Consider the following 15,208-nt stretch of genomic DNA (forward strand, 5'->3'; position numbering starts at 1 on the left):
CATTTAACCAAGATGGGGCACTTCTTGGCTCTTACCAAATTACCAAATTCCAGCACCACAGCCATGGTCTTCCTACAAAACATTGTGAAATTGCACGGAGTACCATCAGTCCTCATCACCGACAGGGGAACCCAATTTACGTCAAAATTTTGGAGGCACCTGTGTGACTGTATGAAGATCGATGCCCGTCTCTCTTCCAGCTATCATCCCCAGACTGATGGGAAGACGGAGAGGCTTAACCAGACACTAGAGCAGTGCCTTCGGTGCTTCACTCTTCAACATCAGGATGAATGGAGCAGCTTACTATGGTCCGCCGAGTTTGCATACAATAACACTACCCATTCCTCCTTAGGATGTTCCCCGTTTTACTGTCTCCAAGGGTTTCATCCCAACATGTTGCCTTTCGCTCAGCCCGGAACCTCCTCGCAACCTTCTATACAAGAACACCATGCACACCTCAAACAGACCTTAGACGCAGCCACAAACCAGTTGAAAGAGGCTCAAGAGCGAGACAAGAAACAGGCAGACAAAAAGAGAAATCCTAAACCAGAATATCAAGTAGGGGACCGGGTATGGCTTAGTACCAAACATTTAAGACTCAAGGGCAACACCCGCTTACAGCCAAAATACCTGGGCCCATATCTGATCGCCAAAATCATTAATCCTGTCGCAATGAAACTCACACTGCCACCCCAGTGGCGAATTCACCCAGTGTTCCACGTCTCCTTACTCAAACCCTGTCACCCAGACACACGGGTCCCGGTCCGCCCCTCAGTCATCGAGGTAGAAGGAGAAGAGGAGTACGAAGTGCAGTGTATCCTAGATTCTAAAGTCATCAGGGGACGGGTATACTATTTAGTGGACTGGAAGGGGTACGGCCCAGAGGAGCGGTCATGGGAACCCAAGTCTAATCTCCACTGCCCCTTATTATTGCGACAGTTTCATTCCCGTCACCCTCTGAAGCCAGGCAGGCCGTCGAGACGCCGGACCTGGGGAGGGGGTACTGTCAGGGTGCAGGGACGGAGGAGATAGCTGAGGCGCAGCGTAGGCATAGGACCGACTAAGAGACAAGAACTACACTTCCCAGACTCCTCGTGTGAGTCGCGCGTGGACTACATAAGCTCCGCCTACCTGTAACGCGGGGCTTGTCACTTTGAGTACTTCCGGGTCTCAGACGGAGATCCCTTTGACTTGCCTCCTACTACGGAGCGAGAAGTTCGGCAACGGAACGGACCTCTCCATTTTCCCTGATAATTCGCGGGCGTTCGGCCCGTGTTCACCACTGCCGCCCTTCCAGAGCGCGGCAAGGAGCTGAAAACCCCCGAGCCCCTCCGTGGTGAGCGCTGCTCCCATTCCCGGAGTGAAGGGCTGGTGCGTGGTACGCACTCGCCTACCTGCTGGAGACGCGCTCTACGCGGTGCAAGGTTTCATGAGTTTCTCTACCGGATGACAAACCGCTACTCCCCCTTTTGCATCGCGGTGACGACCGCACACCCCCCAACTTACCCCGAGAGCGCTGCTCTCTGTTCCCTTCCTCCCTACCCTCTCGTGGACGTGCTTCCCTACCGAGCCGACTCCCCAAGGACACCCGGGTAACGCCGGTAGATGGGCATGCCGAGATTCAGTATCCAGACTTCCTGGTGAGGTAACCAAGGAAGGTTTCCGTATTTCCCTCACTGCATCAGAAACTCCCGCAGATAAGTACTACTAACATTCCTACCATTTAGTACTGAACTATGACGTGTGTTTCTTAACCTGCAGACCTATGGGAAAAGCAAGGACTGGCCAACGTAAGTGTATAAGCGGGGAGGGGAGCTAAGAGAAGGGGAGATAGGTGCAGAGCGCGCGTCTGATGTGTTATGTGCTTCTGTCCCACCTGCAGGGCTTCTTGGGGTGGACCTTACCAGAGATTGAGTATCTAGCAAGGACCTCCCGTGCCGGAGCCTGCCAGCAGTAGTTTATTTCGTTCTGGTTCTTTTCTCCCCTTTTACCCTTCCCCCTAGAAGGGTGACATACATGTGGTGTTTTATGAGCACGCAGGGGTGTCACCCCTGTGGGGAGAGGGTCTATTAGCAACGCATCGTTCCTGCTGTACCCGGCTGACCGGTGAGTCAAGACTCTTCCTTCGCGACAGATCATTAATACAACAAACCTAGAAGGTTGCAAGCCTTGACGCAAACATCTTCAGCAGTCTTTTCAGCAAGAGTTAGGAATGTAGTATTTTTCATCACAATAAACATGCAAGGTGCCCTACCGGACCTTTTGCAAGATTTACCTGTGAATAAAGTGGTTTTCTTCCAGGTACTGACATCCTTGTGCTATGTCACGGGCCACGTTCAGCAGGTCCAGCATGCACAGGGAGGAGGGCTGGTTCTAGAAAGGGAAGTAGGACAACAGATTTCAATATTAGATGGAAGGGAAAGATCCTCAGAGAATTCAAAGGGTTTGAATGCTGCGATTCTTCGCTGTGGTTCTAGGGCAGAAGGCAAACCTGCACGTGCGCATCCAATAGTCTAATTTGGAAGGAAATGCAACAACAGGCGGTGTCAGGCCGAAAGTTCAAATCAAATAAAATACCAAACAATAATTTGTGTTGGATTCAGGCAGTCCTAAAAAAGTCAGAAAAGGTTATCATATGATTACTTTCATCTAGAGAAAGGGTACGGGTTAAAGGGAGATTTAGGGTAAAGATAAGATATAGGGGGGTGGATGGAAGAAGGGGAAGGGTTAGGAGAAGGGTTAAAGGTGAGAGTCTGGCCAGGCTTCCTTTCGGAGACAGAGATGGGATACGCGAAGAGGTTAGAATTAGAATTAGGGATGTGGATAACAGCATACCATCGAAATCCATTATTTGAGAAATAGGAAAAACATGCGCAATTACCTTTTAACCTAATCGACACTTTCCTAGACGCCATTACATTTCAAAGACCGTTTCACACTTTTTGAGACAAACTTTAAACATCAAACTTTGGACACAGATTCACAGCAACCAAACCATGTAACACGTGCACCTGTGTATTGTGCTATGGCTGATGTGTACAGCTCCTGGCTGCTGGCGTGCTGAGCAGCTTCTATTAAAAGGCTGTAAACCTACACCTGGATGCAGAGCCCGGGAGGAACCGACGAAAACAGAATGGTTTGTGGTGAGCCGTTTCCTGATTGTGGACCAAAACGCAAACACAGAGCTATTTTGCTAGATCTACAGTGGTTCCAGATTTACATTGGCTACCGTCATCATGTTGTCAGGAGCAAAACCGAATGTAAATTAGTATTTAATCTAGTTGTACTTACTCCTTACTTAGGAGACCACCTTCAAAGAGGCAGCTGAGTGCTGCAGTTCTAAAGGCCAAGCCAGTGGGCTAGGCTTGCTTTTGCTTAGGAAGAGCCTTCCACAGCGAGGATAGGGCAGTTACTAGGCACTGGCGGTCTGCAGTGCAAGAGCTCATAGATCTGACACAAATCTTCCTCTTAAACTCCCCTAACTCTTCAGGTGTTACAGGAGAGCATGTTAATGCATCATGGGCTTCAGTGACGGCCACTGCAGACTTCAGAAACAAATGACTCTGAACACCGACATGTGTTCATGTCAGGCTGAACCCAAGCAGGTTGTCCTGTGATGTGTATGGAGGCTTCCAACCAGCACAGAACAACTTTCACTGCATGCATCCTACATTCACACAGGTAACACCCGAATGATGAAACGTGGACGTGATCCGCCTGGAATGAAACTGAGACCCTCCGATTACACACAGATGGCTGCAATGCACACACAAACACTCTTTCCGGCTGATTTGTAAGTCCTGAGTGGTACTGATTAGTGTCACAGCAATATCAGTCACTGCCACTTTTTTAGTAGCATTGGGTGTATTTGTTTCTCTTCATGTGACCTCATAGACGTCAATTATGGGAAACATTAATGACATCTTGATATTCTGTCTCCTAATCTGGCCAGACTGAGAATCCCTCACAGCCTAGCCTTAGACCCTTGCTCTGACAATGAGGTATCTTGCCATATTTTAATAAAATGTCATTGATTGGCCAGTTGATGCATAAGGTCCACATAGCTAACCTTCGTTGCTTTTTGTAACACTATTTTATTTATTTTACAGATTCCTATAGTGCATGGAAGCCCACGGTATACATGTGCTTTACAGGCTCACAATAAAAGAGACACACGGTCCTACATAAGTTACACAGGTAATTTGTTGAAGCCAACAGAGTGACACAGGTTCAACATAACATGTTCAGGTAAGTGGCGGGGAGGATAAGAGCAGGTGGGGTTGAGTTAGTGTGTAGGACAGTATGAAGAGCGGAAGACGCGAGAAGAGAGTAGCAGTGTCGATGGGAAACAGGGGGAGGGAGCATAAGGGGAGAGAAGCGGAAGATGACAATGAACCAAAATGCAGAGGTAGGGGTGAGGATTACAGTTTAACCTATCAATTAGTTCTGACACTGTGGTGGTGTTCGGGTTGATCTTTTATGGATTACGGAGGTTATTGGGTCAGGTACAGTTTGAACAAGTGAGTCTTTAATAGACATTGGAACAAAAGGAGGGTGGGTGTAGTCCTGTTGACCATGGGCAGGAAGTTCCAGAAGGTGTGGCGTGTCCTCGAAAAAGAATGTTGTAGAGCATGAGAGATTCAGAAAAAAAGGTGTTTCCAGGAAAAGTTTTTGTTAACTTCTCAAGTTCCTAGAACCACCTGAGGTCACATTATGTTTACAGCACACTTTCCCTGTTTGCGCTAGGCACACCTTTCAAAAGGTTTGCCAGGCACAAACAGGGATAATGCACCCTATAACAAAGAATGTGCAGCCCCCAGGGCAGCTGCAAACACGCACTGCCCTCAGGGGAGCACATTCAAGTGAAATACAGAGCGGCTGCTTCAAAGCTGCTCCATGTTTCACAGGGCACAAATCATGCTGCTTACACTTTGAAGAGGGAGAGAGATCCCCTTGCAGGCATGTTCAGTGAGAGATTGCATCCGCCTGCAGGGGGGTGTCTTGGGGGATCCATGGAACACCTTTTTCTCCTAAAAGGGGCTGCCTTAAGTGCGCCACAAAAAGGTGGTGCACTTTGAGTGCACCTCCTAAGGGCATGGTTAACTCTGCTCTCCCATCCATAATACAGTGCATGGACGAGGAGACAAAGTGATCCCCCTCATTTGCATGGGGCCATGCCCCTATACAAACGAGGGATTATCCTCTAATGAAAGCTCTGGGGCTATCAGAATTACAGGAGGGAATGCTCAAGCGTCTGAAGCCCCTTCTGTAATACCACTGTGCTCTGGGGCACACAAAGCAGGTGCACGTGCCCCCAGGGCTCAATGTATAATATGGCCCCTGATGTCTTGAGGTAGATGGGCAATTAAGACCGAGCTTTGGCATTGACTGCTTTGAAGGCTAAACATTCCAACTTGAATTTGATTTTGGCCTCGATCGGGAGCCGGTGCATATCAGTGAGTATTGGGGAGATGTGATTGAATTTCTTGGTTGAGAAGAACAGCCAGGCTGCTGCATGCAAGACAGATATTAGAGGAAGCCCCTAATAGAACCAAACTGCCAAAATCAAATTGAGATAGTATCAGGGCATGGGTGTCTGTTTTCAAGTTATCTGGCTGTAGGACAGATTTACATTTTTTTGCAATTGGAGTTAGACATTAGAGTTTATGCAATTGTAATAATATATTGCACTATGATAAAAGCAGGGTCTTACATTATTTCTGATGAAGAGACCGATAGTGGCAAAGTAGGGATGAACTCTGGCAGACAGAGATGCTGTGAGAAAAGAACGAATTTGGTCTTTTTAGGGTTGAGAGTCAGAAAATTCTCATTCACCCAAATGTAAATATTGAGCAATATTGTTGTTAAGGTGAGGAAGTAATTTGAAGTTGAAGTTTTCAGGTAAATTGGGGTGCCATTGGCATCCTGGTGCATAGAGGCAGGCCTTTCCCTCACCCAGTACATGGTGGATGTAATTCAAGATTATTAAAGAAGCTGTTTCAGTCCATATCCAACTCTGACACCTGGCTGGTGGTCTGCTAGCAAGTTTTCCTTGCCGATGAATTTGGCAAGTTAAAAGGAGACACATTTTTCAAGGGTTTTTCCAATCCAGGGTCGGTTGAAAATTGGTCTGAAATTTTCGGGGAGGTTGGGATCTAGGTTGGGCTTTATGAGCAGGGGTGAGAGTTGGCCGCATTTGAGGGAGTCGGAGAAGGTACCTTGGGTTAGGGAGGAGCTGATCATTTTGACCCAGGCTTCAGAGAACAAAATACATTTGGCCTTAATGATGGCAGCAGGGATAAGGTCATATGGGTGGCAATGAGGCTTTTGACAATGATGAGGAGGCTATCTTGCTAAATAGTCTTAAAAGCATTCAAGGTGTTCATTGATTTGGTTGTGATTATTGTTTGAGAGGTCATTGAGTGTAACAAAGTGATATTGTTGGAAAAGGTTAAAGAAGGTCTTGCATAAGTTGGCAGGTAGTGAGCTGTTGAAGTGGATGAATAGGCACAGAGTTCCTGAAGGGTTATGCGCAGTCTGAAGTTGCAAGAGGAGGAATTTGGACTTGGCCTGTTGAATGAAAGGTCTGGAATGCTTTCTAAGTGATTTCATCTTATAGTATTTTTGCTGAAAACACTGCTATTATTAGCACGTTGTAGTCAAGCCAAATTTAATGATGAAACACCTTAACCCCAAATGTAGGTTTGAGGATTTGACATCAAACAGTGTTAAGTGATGCTTGCAGGACATGGTAGTTAAAAAGTTACTTTAGAAAGGTGTATCTGGTGACCTTCTCAATTTTGGTCTGTTTAAATACCAGTTAAATTTAGGGCCAGATTTAGATCTTGGTGGGACCACCGCATCCTGCCGCTGTGGCAGTCCCAAGTACTCCGTCAAGATGACGGCAATCCACCCGCCATATTTAGAAGTTGCAGCTAGAGACAGAGGACTGCTGCGTCAGCGGTCTTCTCTGCTGGCCAACAGTCCTCTGCCGCTGTCAGTCCGATTTAGATGTTCCAGTAGTGCAGGCGGTGTCCTGGCAGTGGAGACCTGACGGAGTGAAGCCATGGTGGTGTGGAGACGAGTAACTGCAACTTATTAATGTGTCAATACACATATGTTTCATGTTTGCATGTTAACCATATATAGGCAATGTGATATGCCCCGCTGTGTTACATTTTGCATGCCAATCACACAACATATGCACACTATTGAATGCACACCCACAGGCACCGTAACAACAAATATTTTTTTAGTGTCAATATAGGTGTGTTCAATTTACCTTGATTAGTAGGAAAATGAACACTACTGCATTACACATAAAAGAAATATTGCATGTAAGAGCAAGGCAGCAATACACTAGCTTATAGCAAATGTCAGCACACGATACACAGGACAATTGTACAATTAGCCTAATTTGGATCTCTGCAACTATAGAGTCGTTTGGCGATGCACTGGTGTTGCAGCAGAAAAGGAGGGCCCTGGACGATGGGGTACACGACAGGAATGGAAGAGGAAACAGGAAAAAAGGTATGTTTTTACCTCATTTCCTTTAATTCAGCTGAGTTGGATGGATTCCCGCCACAGTTGCCTCTGCGGAAAGGCACATCGTAATCAGCTCAGTGGGACTCTTGGCTTGAGTCTCGCCACCAGCCACTTCTGGATGTTGTGCCTTCGTCGTAAGACAAAATTCTTATCGGAGGTGGCGGGAGTGTGGCGGTGTTTCATCTATGGACCCAACACCATCTTAATACAGCGGGTGGACCACCAAGTCCGCGGGTGGGAAGACCGCCGAAAAAGCGATGGCGGGACCTGATCTGCCAAGATCTAAATGCGTTACAACAAACAAATGATGGACGGAATGCTGACAATGCAGACATTCTCCCCCAGTCAAGAGATCTGGGTTAAATCCATCGTTCTTTTGCCCACTACACCACCCCAGTTTAGACATGGCCATATGCAAATCAGTCTTGACCCTGTGCCTCATGGGAACAGTCCAGCCCGAACTGCCAAGCCATGTCTTCCCTGGACCGGAATCAAGCATCCTAGGACCGGTTTCTGGCTATCAGCCGTCATCAGCCAGGATAGCTTGACTCCAGTGGCGTAGTGAGCATGGGTCCCACGTCTGGGAATACCCATCCCACTTGATGGATCAAACCCAGATCTGTTGACTGGGTGTGAGTGTTTGATTGGTTCTGATGCTCCGTCCATCACCACCCCCTTTTGTACCACTTTGTTCGCCATAAGTTGGCAGGGTATGCTCAGACGTGAGTCCCTTGCTCACTTTGCCACTGGATTCAAGCAAGCCTGGCTGAAGACGGCTGAAATGCCAGAAACCGGTCCCAGGAAGCTTGTTTCCGGTCCAGGGAAGGCATGGCTTGGCAGTTCGGGCTGGACTGTTCCCATGAGGCACAGGGTCAGACTGATTTGCATATGGCCATGTCTGAACTGGGGTGGCAGAGTGGGCTAAAGAACGGTGATGGATCAAACCCAGATCTGTTGACTGGGTGTGAGTGTTTGATTGGTTCTGATGCTCCGTCCATCACCACCCCCTTTTGTACCACTAAGATCTAAATGCGGCCCTTAGTTTAACCAAGCATCACATCCTTATTGTTTGAGATACACAAATTAGGAAATTAACACTATTATAAGTGATCAATGAATCCAAAAGGTATTGCAATCCAATATGAATTGGATGATGATGACATCATTAGTGTAAGAAAGGAATGATAGTTTCCTATCAACTAACAGTAATTCAGGCATGTTGGCGGAGCAAAGAAGAGCACTGCTTTTCTCGAGTCCATTATTAGTATACATTTTATCGGGCTGGTCTGTTCTCTGACCCAAGGAGGGCTGACATTCATTTCGACAAAGATGGCTCCATGCCCTTAGATGCCACCTTTTGTAATAGAGTGCATTGGTGCATTTGGCTGAAGGCTGCACTGTAGATCAGAGTGCATGAAACGCCTGCATGTGATCCCACTCCATCGCTGATTGACCTCAGAAAGTGCCTGTGTCTTGCTCAACTACACACCCCAATAACGTTAATTTGATTTTGAGGTCTCATTATTTTTCACCAACCATTTAAAAAAAAAAAAATAACCTCTGAATAACAAATTCAAGTTAGATATTTTTATATTGTTTATTTTTTGTGTCTAATGTTTTGGTGGCGTTGTAAATGTACCACTTGCACTCTTCTCTGAGGAGGGCTTGTTGTTGTGCCAAGTAACCAAAGGGAAGCCAGTTTATCTTCACAGAAACAGATCACTTAAAAATGTGTTTAGATTTTGTGGGACGGTAAAATCAAGATCGTAGATCAAACACTTAATTATTCCAACATATGCACTACAAAAGCACACTTTTTGACTGAAGCTAATGACTGACTCATTCCTAGTTAAAATGTGCACTTCCTTTACATGTTCCTTAATTGTGGGGTAAGGGTTTTTGCTTAAAGGCATCGCATAGATAGGATTAATGTAGAACTTTGTATGCAGCCGCGATCCGTGCAGGTAAGAGTGGTGGGGCGGTATGGGGAGTATTTCGACGGATGATGACGAGGGATTTTTATTTATTTATTTAACTTTCCCTCATCATTGTCCATCGAATCCCCTCCCCCCACCCCAACCTGGCCCCACCGCTCTTACCTGCACGGACTGCGGCTGTTCGTATGATATTTATCTTTATACTACACATTTCAACAATTTTATTCCCATTTTCTTACTAGCCATGTTTTAGAATCTTCACCTTCACATTCTAAAGGGATCGCTGCTTGGCAATGGAGTAGAAGCAGACTGAAAAAACTTTACTATGTAGAGAGGGGAGAAAGTCTGGACTATCGAGGCACTATGGACCTGATAAACAGTTTGATGGTCGGTACGGTGTCTGTCTGGGTGGCGGTGGATCCTCTGCCACCCTGGTGGTCTGCAGTCAGTCAAATTTAGAGGTGACTGCCGGCCCAACAGTCCTCTTGGTACACTTAAAGGAACCGCCATAATGATGGTTCCTTTCAATGTATATAAAGTTTGGTAGATGGCCACAGTCAGTTTTGACAGCCATTCATAAAACTCTTTTAACGTGCTGATTGTTTTTCAGAAACACATTTCCAAAGCGGAAATTTGCTTCAGAAACAAAAAACGAAGGAGGCACACACCCTGAGAGTTTTCTCCCTGGCCCTGGGGGTGTCATTTCCTTTTCTGGACTGCACCAGAATTTTTCTGCAAGTGACAGACAGGAAAAAAAGACAATACACTACCCACCATAAATAGGGTGGGTGGAGTAACGTCCTTCCTCTGACAGCCTCCACTCTGTCGGGAGGAAGTATGTGGTTCACTGAGCCAATGTGGCTCCTTCTACAGAATTCCTAAGGTCCGTTCATCTCTAAATGAGGTGGGCAGACCAAGGGTTTGGTGGATCGTGTACTCCATCATGTTTGCAACAAGGCACCCTGTCCGCCAACCTCTAAACTGCCCGATAACTTCAATGCCGTCACATTCATCCACCCACTCACCTAGGCCAACTCTGTCTTTAATGCAATAAGACAAGAAATCTGTGCATCGCCTACATGTGAACAGTACCACCACCATACACAAGCAGGGAGCCACTTCCAACCAAATCATGAAACGATAGGGGAGTGATACTTTGAGAAAAGAGTAGGCGGCTTGAACTGCTTTTCCAGGAATTTGGAAGAAGAATGTGTTTTGCATCCAAGAAAAGCACTGTTCACCACAAATGTATCCAATGGCCCTCCCAGAACTGGTTTGATGATTCAAAATGAAGTTGATAATCAATGACTCATGATAATTATGGTGAGTTCTTAGAAGCCAAAATTAGGAGACTGTGGGATGGGATTCACAAAGTCTATACTCTATGGTTTCAGCAGCCTATATGTAATGAGGTTTTTCTAGACATACACAAAATTCACACAGTGCTGAAATGCAGCCATTCAGCAGTTTGTTATGTGAGAGAAATAGAAAATGTGTGCATTTACAGGAGCTCTGAGAGTGACATGGCGAGCATCCTTCTTACCAGCCGAGGCCGTGTCTCCCTGAGGAAAGACTTCAGGTCCCCTCCAGCCATCAGCTCCAGCAGGATGAAGCGCGGCAGGGCCTGCAGGCTCACCCCGATGCAGCGCACAATGTTCTGGTGGCTGAACTTGCTGGGGAGGACAGACAAACTCTGGTCAGGTCCACATACTCGAATGCCATACAGAACTCGAACTTCTATGTCGCTACAGAGCATTAGCGCGCTATTGATGGGTATTGCAAAGAATTAGGGGACCACATTAAGGGCCTTATTCTGAGTGCGCTGTTATTTCCCACGGTAATATCACAGCTGGTAAATACCAAAACAGGATGCAGTATTGACTAGTTGTGATATTGGCATGCCATTGTGATCCATGCTCCTTGGAATGGCAGATAAACTAGAGGTACCACATGTATTACCATGTTCTGTGGTGTGTTAAATGAGGATGGTGTGGTTTCCCTGCTTGAATACTGCCAGGTTTTACCTGGTGAAAAATGTGAGGGGAAAAAACAGCGGGTGGGGAAATTATCGCAAAATGCAGAACCTCGATCGGATGCAAATTCCTTTTTTTACTCGAATGAGGATTTACAGGCACGCAGAAAGAGACATTGTTTGAGACCATATTACTAACTCATGAGGACTTCAGAAACAACAGCATTCTGCACTTTGACGGGGAAAGCCTGAAAATGAAGCAATCATATGACTCTAAGCAGACTCATGAGAGAGAAACAAGGAAAAACAGCAGTCCAAGGGCTGCAAATGCCAGTTCACCATTTATACTTAACAATTGTGTACAAGCCATATACATGTGACCAAAACTGCAGATTAGGCGAATTCTTGCTGGTTTACCAGTGCTTAATCTGGGGAAAATTCAGTGCCAAGGCTGGGTCAGGAGCCCACTGCACTCTACACCACCCATCGCCCCTGCGAGCGCTGGCAATGACAGTATCAACACAACTAAAAACATCACACTCCTAAAAGGGAGACAATTCAAACCATTCCAGACCCCAAAGCTATAAGAATGACCATTCCAGGCCCCAAAGCTATAAGAATGACCATTCCAGGCCCCAAAGCTTTAAGAATGGCGTTGGTGGCAGGTATTAGTCATTTTTCATGTATATTGGAATTAATAAACAACTGTTGTTGTGCTCATCTCTAAATTAGACAAACAGCGCCATCATGTGTCGGTGTTGCAAATTAAGCACCGGTGCAGAGGAACTGAATCCACCGGCTCAAATTAAGCAAATTAAGTTTACTCGTTTGTATTTGTCTTTTTCACCCTCTAGAATATTCTGGTGTAACGAACAGGAACGGATATACCCCGAGATGACTGACTTAAGAAGTAGGAATCCCTTTGCAAAGTGGAAACAGTGTGTGAGGAGGTCGCAGTCAGCAGTCAATGGGACCACTGTATACCTGATGTTCCTTCGTATTGAGCCAAAGACATGGGCTACAATAACAACAATTTGTGTAAATATGAATCCAGGAGCGGAGGTCTGTTGACCCTGGCAGGCCTCCTTATCTGGATTCGCAGCATTTTGCAGGTATTCTTAGGGAATCCTCTTTCTTGAATGTTAATGGAGAAAAGTTTCTGTAGTTCTCTGAGAATGACCTTCCTGCGCTGTAATAGATAAGTCTATCGGTTCGTAAAAAAAGGTTTTTGTCAGATTATAGACGCTGTGCAATCACAACGTTTGAGATTCCAACCACAGTTCACAGACTTGGCCCTTTTTACAAAACTCTAGGGACCGATTCACTAAGGTTACTAATATTTTCGTATTTGTAGCGAACCCTATGCATTGTCCGAGCCCTGAACTGGCAGATTTTCCACCTGTGAAAATTCCAATGGTGTATGGTTAGGTTTAAGTTGAAAATGGACAGTAACTTTTTCGTTCTTTCTCCACCTGGAAAATAGTTTGCAGCTGGAGATATCCACCCCATAAATATGGGAGCATATGGGTGCTTTTCATACATTAGTTGTTCTCACTTATCACACTTTTGGCACCAAGTGTTGGTGCGTGGACCTATGTACACAAAACACTCTGTGATTCGAGTCCATACTGTGTTATATAAGTGCCATACCAGCTCCAAAGAAAAGGTGCATTCAGACACACATTCATATCCTCTGGCCTCTTGGACCTGGCAGGCTCCTCTTCCCGACACACATTATGATGCTGTGCTGCAGCGCGCAGTATGCCCTTCTAGGAGGGCAGCCCCTTAGTGTCGCATTCAGCACTAGCACCCATGCTCAACTCTTTGGGACCCCATGGAAGCCCCTCTTTCGGCGCTCTCCCACGCCTTACAGCACCTGGGGGGGCGGGGGGGGGGGGGGGGGGCAAGGTATTTAGACCCGCCCAACCCAGTCGCTGGCCTCTTTGTTGCCCCAATGCACATGCTGACACACACCCTATCCCATACCCAACGTGCTAATGGGGGCGTTTTGCTTCTTGTGCTGAACTTTTTAATTATTTATTTGTGCTACAGGAGGAGTTAAAGAGCGATCAAGTGGCAGTTTGGTACATAGGGGTACCATCTGAGGGAGCACAGCAGGGGTGCTCGATGCCAAACCCCATGAGCCTTTATGGAAGGACCCTGGGATGTAAGCGGAGGTGCCCCATTAGTCCTTGGGGAGGTTGCAAGCCTGAGCAAATGGGGGCTTGCCCTGTACCGCTCTCCCTAAAAATGTGTGAGTACTAATCCGGGACTGGCGGTCAGAGATTTCAAAATAGTAGCGCCGAATGGTTTGGCCCATCAGGCAGATGGGCGGTTTAGGCCACTCATTGTTGCCTGTTCTTGGATCGCCCGTAAATGAACCCACCACATAGGCAGATTTTACTTATGAAATAAATAAAATAAACCTGCGGCAAACTGTTTTTCCACCCAATCATGTGTTGTCTGAGTTGTTTCACTGCTTGTGTGGTAAGTAGCTATTACCAGGTGTGTGGGGAAGGGTTGCTCATAGCGGTGCTATGAGGCATCAGAAGCATCACCAGGGACTCATTCATTGCCATGAAGGCGCAAACTCCTGGAATGAGTGTTCTCAAAGATAATACTGAAAGTCCTCACAATAATTGTGTGTCTTGTGTCTGGGCCAAAGTTGACTATTTATCTATAATGTATATTATATTTATTTATTTTCTTATGTGGGGGGATTATAAAGAGATACGTACAGCTGACAGAAGCCTTAAAGTTCTTTGTTGGAGAGAAGCTTGAGAGAATGTACAAGGGAATTCAAGTTAAGAGCATTTAAAGTCAAAGGCCCAATTTAGACCTGGGTGGAGTCAGGGCCTCTGCCTATGCCTAAACCCATACCCGCCCATTCATTAGCCATGCCTTTGATTACAGGGGAAACCAGGCTGTGGCAGGAGAACAGCTGGACAGTGGCAGACATCAGCCGCTGTGCTTTGGCACCACCTGGTGGCCCTGCAGGGCTGCCTGGGAGAAACAATGCCTTATGCAGACTCCCAGACCCTGGTAAATCACAGCGGGCCCGATTCACAAAGGGCCTCCGCCGCCGCAGCGGAGTCTCCGTACTCGTGGTGGAATCTCCACACTACAGTTTCTCATTGTGGAACCGCCCCAATGACAGCTGAGCCAATTGCGGAGCCTCTGCCAAGATAGCGGAGTCTCCGCCATGACTGCAGAGGCTCTTTGCGAATAAGGCCCAGGGATTCCTGCTGCACTGCCTTGCTTTTGCAGTGATCTAGTGGTAAGTCTCTATGAACTTCCCATAACCCAGGGAGGATGACATGAGGGTGACGGCCAGCTCTGAGCTAGCAGGTTACACTGTGTCTCCGCCACTATCCCTATAACACTCCCAGGCAGGGAGAAATTGAGCAGCGAATACTGCAACCTGATTCTTACATGGGTGAAGCAGGTTGGCAGGCTGCTGGCCGTAAAAGAGACGGGAATAGTTGTATTTGATTGGCACTAACCACACACCTACCACAACTTATAAATGAACCTAATGTTTCCTTCCGTCAAGGTGAAAAATAAGGACATTTCAATGTCTTCTTCAGGGAGATTAATGGAAAGTTGTGCAAGGGGAAAGTGTAGTAGTCTCTTCCAGTGTCTTCCAGTCTAATCAAGGAGATCTGGGTAGATTCTCATCCCATCCTTGTCGCCAAATTGAGGTAATCACTCACAGGTTCCTGACATTCAAACAGGTACATTCCGTAGTCATGGC

The 15,208-nt window shown here is 46.6% G+C and overlaps 1 protein-coding gene across 1 annotated transcript in view; it reads right to left on the bottom strand.

Annotated features, from left to right (window-relative positions):
• The window catches only part of ALK (ALK receptor tyrosine kinase), a 2,691,376-nt gene that overhangs the window by 60,841 nt on the left and 2,615,327 nt on the right, over positions 1-15,208 (bottom strand). The window contains exons 23-24 of the mRNA XM_085613005.1: positions 11,026-11,155; positions 2,276-2,373 (exon numbers count right to left, since the gene is read on the bottom strand). Of these exons, the coding sequence (XP_085469131.1) occupies positions 2,276-2,373; positions 11,026-11,155 (228 nt within the window). The remainder of the gene's footprint in view (positions 1-2,275; positions 2,374-11,025; positions 11,156-15,208) is intronic.

The sequence above is a fragment of the Triturus cristatus genome, chromosome 6 (genome assembly GCF_964204655.1).
Source record: "Triturus cristatus chromosome 6, aTriCri1.1, whole genome shotgun sequence".
NCBI lineage: Eukaryota > Metazoa > Chordata > Amphibia > Caudata > Salamandridae > Triturus > Triturus cristatus.